At 42.1% G+C, this 6568-nt stretch overlaps 4 protein-coding genes across 4 annotated transcripts, besides 5 other annotated features; all 4 read right to left on the bottom strand.

Annotated features, from left to right (window-relative positions):
* Positions 1 to 783: 783 nt before the first annotated feature.
* Tco025E_06195 (uncharacterized protein) lies at positions 784 to 1182 on the bottom strand (the record flags this gene model as incomplete). Its single annotated transcript, XM_029373083.1, has 1 exon — positions 784 to 1182. One exon carries the CDS (start codon positions 1180 to 1182, stop codon positions 784 to 786), a length of 399 nt encoding a protein of 132 aa, XP_029226836.1.
* A 254-nt stretch (positions 1183 to 1436) lies between these two features.
* Tco025E_06196 (tetratricopeptide repeat (TPR) protein) lies at positions 1437 to 2627 on the bottom strand (the record flags this gene model as incomplete). The annotated part of the gene is made up of 1 exon (XM_029373084.1): positions 1437 to 2627. The coding sequence occupies one exon, from the start codon at positions 2625 to 2627 to the stop codon at positions 1437 to 1439; it is 1191 nt and encodes a 396-aa protein (XP_029226837.1).
* Positions 2628 to 2756: 129 nt separating this feature from the next.
* Positions 2757 to 2782: a microsatellite.
* A 46-nt stretch (positions 2783 to 2828) lies between these two features.
* Positions 2829 to 2878: a microsatellite.
* A 73-nt stretch (positions 2879 to 2951) lies between these two features.
* Positions 2952 to 2987: a microsatellite.
* Positions 2988 to 3056: 69 nt separating this feature from the next.
* Positions 3057 to 3977, bottom strand: Tco025E_06197 (uncharacterized protein; the record flags this gene model as incomplete). The annotated part of the gene is made up of 1 exon (XM_029373085.1): positions 3057 to 3977. The coding sequence occupies one exon, from the start codon at positions 3975 to 3977 to the stop codon at positions 3057 to 3059; it is 921 nt and encodes a 306-aa protein (XP_029226838.1).
* Position 3978: 1 nt separating this feature from the next.
* Tco025E_06198 (uncharacterized protein) lies at positions 3979 to 5646 on the bottom strand (the record flags this gene model as incomplete). Its single annotated transcript, XM_029373086.1, has 1 exon — positions 3979 to 5646. One exon carries the CDS (start codon positions 5644 to 5646, stop codon positions 3979 to 3981), a length of 1668 nt encoding a protein of 555 aa, XP_029226839.1.
* A 675-nt stretch (positions 5647 to 6321) lies between these two features.
* Positions 6322 to 6387: a sequence feature (GA-rich).
* Positions 6388 to 6514: 127 nt separating this feature from the next.
* Positions 6515 to 6553: a microsatellite.
* Positions 6554 to 6568: the final 15 nt, after the last annotated feature.

Here is a 6568-nt window from a genome sequence, read left to right on the forward strand (position 1 = left end):
GGTGCCGGTTGGCTTCCGTGTGGAACTACGCGCGCCCTCCTGGGATGCCTTGTAGCTTGAGCCCAGTCTGGCCCCTAGTTGACGCCTTAGCTGGCAGAGACGCCCTACAGCCGCCTCAAAAGCTACCTCTCGCCATCCATCGTTCCCCTTCATTTCGCGCTCGCTGTGCTTTTCGCCATGCAACAGTAACTACAAAACGCGGCAAAAGCCACATCGAAGAGCAACTAAACAAGCAACAAAAAATGGACAACCTACAAGCAGCGGCAGTCTCTGCACTCGTCAAGACGCACGGCATGGCACACACACGCACATCCATTTCGTTGGATAGCTATCAAAGCTTACGCTATCGCACGTTAGAAGGATGAAATCAGAGGTACGGATAACGCAGCCTCCCCAGATCACAACTATTAACCATCGTGCAATCCCTTCCACCACACCATCTAGCCTCATCAAAGAGGAATGCCGCAAACAAAATCAATAAAGAAGAAAGCATGGAAACTGCAGAAAACATTTTGATTCGTCGATTATACTAACAAAAAACGCAGCATGAGTTGCTGAAGACCAACATTCCCTCACTCCGGTTGCCCACATACCCGTTTACCCGTATACTACTAATGCCGAAAGCGACTTTCCTATGACGTTTGCCGCCAACCCGCCGTTTCTTCCTAGGAACAGTAAACACATGCATATCAGGTGCTTTCTCGTCAACCGTCTACTGTATGTGTGTTCCCCACCTCCCACCCCTCCCCCTAATGCATTCCGTTAAGTTTCTGTACTGGTTGTCTAATCTACCCAACGACGCGCGCCAGACATATTTGGCACCTTCCATCCATCTTGATACTGCCAAAAGTGATGCGGAGACCCACCTGCATTGTTAAGAAAAAAATGCTTTGGCGCTCCTGGTGGAATTTCCTTCATTAGTGGAAGAGGAATTCCAAAGAAAAGGTCGTATACCACGCAAGCGATAAAGGCGGCGATGGATGTCCTGTAGAAAAGCCATTCAAATGGAATCTGAAAAGGCCAACCAAGGGCATGTTTTGTAATGTAAAATCCGCCAGCTGTGGGTGCTGTGGAAATCTGTTTGGGATGCTCACGGTATGGAAAGGTACGTTTGGGAACACCGTATGGATACAAGGCTTTTACGTCAAACCCACTAAGTCTTCCTCTTGAGCGACAGAGCATGTTGTATCTAACCTAATACAAATATACACCAACAACTACAACAAAACCCTGCTGGGGATTTGCAACACCCAATAACTGCTATTTGAAGAATAATAATAAAAATAAAAGAACATATATATATATACACTTTAGCATGAACATCAGAGTTGCTAGAAAAAAAAGGATATACCCACAGCAAGCCCCAACTAAATATTCTTCATGTACATGGAGACTCATATGCACGCACTATATTACATTTCTTTTGTCTCAGTTGTTTAGGGGTTCTGTGGTTGTTCTTCTTGCTGCTGCTGCTGCTGCTTCCCTTGCAAAAAACGTCTACCCCTAGCTGCCTTCAATATATCTTTCTTGAGATTTAACACTCTCTCTATAGCTTCCACATTTGAAATCGGTTCGGCTTCCCCATCTGCAACCAGCTGCTGTCGAGCGTGGATTATCTCTGTCACCGTTTTAAACTCCTCCTCTGCCTTGTTGATGTCATTTTGTAGGAGAAAGCAGATCCCTAAATTCAAGGGCAAGCATGGATCCCATTTGAGTTTCTTCGAGTTGTCCGACATAAGGAACTGAAAGTCCTGAATAGCACTCTGAAGAAGTTCTTCTTCGTGCTTCCGACGAGCTGCCGCCTCTAATTCCAAATTCACCTCTTCCTCGACTTCCTTTACAGATTTTGGTATTGATTTTTTCCCAGAATTGGCCCCCATATTTTCTTGTGTGTTTTCTGTCTTATTGTATGCTGTACCATCACCCTTCTCCCAGCTACTTTCCACCATGCGCAGCGCAAGAGAACCCCGACGCAAATACGCCTGCTCATAATCCTCCTTTATCTTCACGGCAGATGAATAGGCCTTCAGCGCCTCGTCCAACATTCCTTGATCTTCATACGCCCTTCCTAGGTTTGCCCAGGCATAATAATTCGCTTCATTAAGGCGAATAGCCGTTTGAAAATCACTGACACATTGACTAAAATCTGCAGAAAGTAAACGCAATCCAGGCACGCGTGTATTTAAAGTACAAAGACCTCTAAGATTATATATGTGATCGTTTTCCGGCTCAAGATGAATGACAGCTGTATAATTTTCAAAAGCTATTGACCATTTTTGCAGAGCAGCATAGCAGCCTGCCCGTCCCTCAATGGCTCTAGCATTTGTGGGGTCTCTCCCTAAGCACTGCGTGTAGTACTCAATTGCCTTGTCAAATTCCTCTTGTCCACGATAACATTCCCCCATAAGAAAGTAGGCACTTGCGTTCCCTTCATAAATTTCTATCGCTGCCTCAAGAGCAGCCACAGCTTTTGCATAGTGTGGTACTGCATTGCGACCAACTGGTTCGAGTAAAGCCTGACCTTCTTCAACTTTACATTGAGAGGCCTTTATTTTGGCTTCTAGCAATTTTTTTTCCTTCCGCTCAAGGGCTTTGCGAGACTTCTTTGATTTGGATCGTGGCGGCATATATTTGTATGTATTCTCGCTTTAAAAAAAATTAGCAATAATGTCAACAAAATGAAAAAATAGTGTTCGCAAGAGTGGCAATAAGATTGGCACGCATAACAAATAACTGAAGCAAAAGGCCATTAAAGGTATATATATATATATATATATATATAAAGCGTGGGAGAAACAAGAAGCTCTGGTTGTAGATAAAATTTCAAATATATATATATATATTATTATTATTATTATTGTTCTTTTTTTTTGTCTTTGCTTTCGCCGCTCTTTATGGGGAGGAGATGATAGTAAAAATCCACCCTAGCTTGTGCTTGCTTGTTTCTTTTGAAACAAATAAAAATAAAAAAAAGATACAAATAAAAAGGCACCCATAACGCACCTAAAAATGTATGTATATATATATATCAAAAAGCGATAGAACCGTAGAGCAGGTTACCTCCCTTCACCATTGCTACCATTAGCTCTTTGCGAAACTGTTGTTTGTGGGCTGCCGTCCTTACGAAATGCAAAGGCTCTCATAGCCCAGAGATACTCCTTTTCGCCCTTGGAAAACTTCTTGGCAAAATTTGGATCATTCTCCAGAATCTCTAAAAAGGTCAAGCACGCCTCAGGAATTGCACTAAGCCCATATTCTTGCGCAACCGCCACCAGAAAGTCAATTGATATCACATTCATTTTTTTTCTTGGTTCATCTTGAATGGAAAGAAAAAAATAGTTACCATTTCGTGGCCGAAAATCATCATCCCATTCAACCGTAAACAAATCATTGATGGTGTCACCTTTTTCGTATAGCGTACTGATATCAAAAAAGCATCCAAGAAAAACCCCTCGAGGAACCAGTGTATTGGCTATACTGCCTATTACGTGGCGTATTTTTTTCTCGTTGTCAAAGGCATGTTGAAATCCGGAAAACACTGTAATCGTATGAAATTGTCGAGGATGAATTTTTGTGATATGATGCGTCCACAAATCTGGAGAAAAAGCATCGGCACAGATAACGTCATAGCTTGAGATACCCGACATTTCATCTTGAAGTGAAGAAATAAGTTCAGTCGTAGCCTCTACTACACTGGATTTCAAATCAAGACCAACGTAGCGAGTCGATTTGTTTTTTATCCATTTGCGTGCAACAGCACCCCCACAACAAAGCTCAAGCACATCATTTGTAGGAGCTTTGGGATTAATAGTGTCAATCAATAATGAAATACACCGTGTTAAGACCTGAGTTGAGAAGGAAGTATTTGGTGGAGGCGGAACCATGTAACCAATTTCTGCATTGGAGTTTGTAGAATAAAAAACGGCCCAACAGTTGTCGCAATAGAAACGTTTACTAAAAACATCAATCTTTCCCATGCTACAGGGACGTCCACAATACAAGCATTCCCCATGACCCGTTTCTTCCCAACATTTTTTTACACCAGTATGCTTGATACCTAGGGTTTGTCTTTCCGACATCACTAACATTCTGACAACGTCCACACTTAAAAGAATGGGCTTTGAGTAGCCATATCATTTCTTCATATGTTAATCCCGGAACATGGACCAATTTTTCCACAAAATCATGAGAATCAGCTCGTTTTCCTTGAGTTGTATCATAATCCTTTATTATTTCCCACCAATGTGCTCCATCATTACTTCTTCGAAGTAAACATTCAATCACAAAACCTCTCTCAAGAAAACGATGAGCATCAAATGAATAATCTGCGTATTCCTCATTGTAGGAAACAAACTCCCTATCTTTGGCCCTCGCCTGTAACCATGCACGTTTTATTTCACCATTTGTATCTGGCACATCCTCTATTTTACCAGCAACAAATCTGGCTGTTATCGATTCTGGAGGGATCCAAATATATGACGAGGCTGTTTCCTTGTCACTTTGAGTAAGTTGAGGAACAAAAACCAGTCCCAACGTGGGGTGTTCTAAAGGTGGATTCTTCAGCACTTGTTCGGCTTGATCAAGAGGTGCGTAAGAGGCGCGAAGGATGACAACCTGATCTGTATTTGCATGCGGTCGACTACGTTGATCATCCAAGAACATCTTTTCTACATACTGCCATCTTTCATGGAAACTCATTTTTCTTATATCTTCTCCCTCAAAACAAAGAATATCTTCCACCACAATGACACATTCTAGATATCCACGAAATGATGAGGTTACCACGGCCTCAAAAACCATGTTCTTTATCGGAGAAGAAATGTCGCCGAAGCAGTTAGGTAAAGCAAAAATGCTTCCCGTTCTCAGCTCCGCAGCAAAGATATCTCCTTGAGAATCTGTCATGAGCAGAATTTTTTCACCAACAGTCCGATTTCTCAGGTAATATTTTACTTTGGCAAAATTATCTGCTGCATCCGCAAATACCATGCGTGTGAGAAGAATCGATTCATAGTCTGCATTTATCCATTTCTCAAACTCTTTACGGACGTATTCAAATTGAATAGATGTTATTGGTCTCTTGATGTAAGCTGGCGTTTGACCGTAACAAGTATTTGAAATGTCTAAAGAGCGTCCTTCATCCAGTATTTTTTTAAGCGTGGCATTCAAATAGCATACATTGCCTTCTTTCTTGGGTGAGGTCAATTGTATACTTTCTTCGATAGTATCCTCACTGAATGAAACACCCAGAACACTGGTTGCTGTATCCGCACTCAAGTGACCAATAAATTGAACCAAATCCCAAACAGGAATGCGTCGAATTTCCTGATCTGGTGAATTTTGAATTTGAATATGAATATGAACAATATAAGTCCGATCCCATAAAAGGTTACTGTCTTTTAAAAGCAACAAAAATAGTTCCTCAAATTCAGTCAATGAATTTGATGTTGCAGAGACATCAAAAGGACTGAAGATGATGGAAAACGTCTTATCACATTTTCCATCTGACAGCAATTCTTTTTTGGCCTTCTCGCCCACGGAAACCACTATACCCACTGGTATTCTTGGATTACACATAAATGGCACAATGGCATTCACTTGCACAATGCGAAGGAAAGGAAATGGTAAACCCTGTAGATAATCCATCATTAATTGTTGAGAGGAGGCGTTACAAGGGGCACAGGTAAGGAAAAAATAATGGCAAAACGTTCCCCCGTATCGCCTACCAGATACAGCTCCATATGAAGAACCTACATAACCCAAAGAGGTTATTCGAAAATCTTCGCGAACCCACTCGAAAAAATCATCCCATGCGGCTCTAAGTCGAAGAGTAATTTCTGCACGGTATTCCTTCGGTATATCTACACGAATTAAGAACCCGGATGCCTCATTAATTGCTTTGATTGAAGCAGTGGCGCTCGTGAGCGACAGAATTGAACGTGAAAGAAGAATAGCTGATGAGGCGTTCAGCCTCTTTGAAGAAAAGGAAACGTTTTCAACACCGTCAAAAAAGGAAGAGAGAAACAACTGAAGTGGTTCCTCACCCACCCCACCTTGAAAAGAGCTGCATAGCCATCGTTTTGCCAGAAGTGTGTGTATATTATTAGATGTTGCATCCGCTTGCGAAACATCACACACGCTATGTGTAGGCAGCACTAAGTAGTATCGGTAAATTGCACTTCCAGGAGTCAGCACGTGCTCTACTGCGGATTTTGGAACAAAGGCCTTTGCATTTATGTTTAACATTCTTATTCTTCCGCCTGCCTCTCCTACTTGCCCACTTCCAATCGCTGTGCTTTTGTTCTTGCAAATTAACTGGTGCGGGAAAAAGAGAAGGAGGAAGAACGAAGAAGAAGAAGAACGAAAAACTTGAAAAGAAAATAAAAAAAAACGCACAACCCGCCCCCCCCCCAAAAAAAAAAGAAAGAAACTGCATTTTTAATATATTTGATTATTTCCTGGTATGAGTTCGCTTTGCACCTGCGACACGTGAATGGGCACAGCGCAGCGGAAAAAAACACACACACACACATGGCACACATCCTACGCACACGCATCGATGGCGCAAAGA

Source organism: Trypanosoma conorhini (genome assembly GCF_003719485.1).
Source record: "Trypanosoma conorhini strain 025E chromosome Unknown Tco_14.4_contig_00403, whole genome shotgun sequence".
NCBI classification, from domain to species: Eukaryota; Euglenozoa; class Kinetoplastea; order Trypanosomatida; family Trypanosomatidae; genus Trypanosoma; species Trypanosoma conorhini.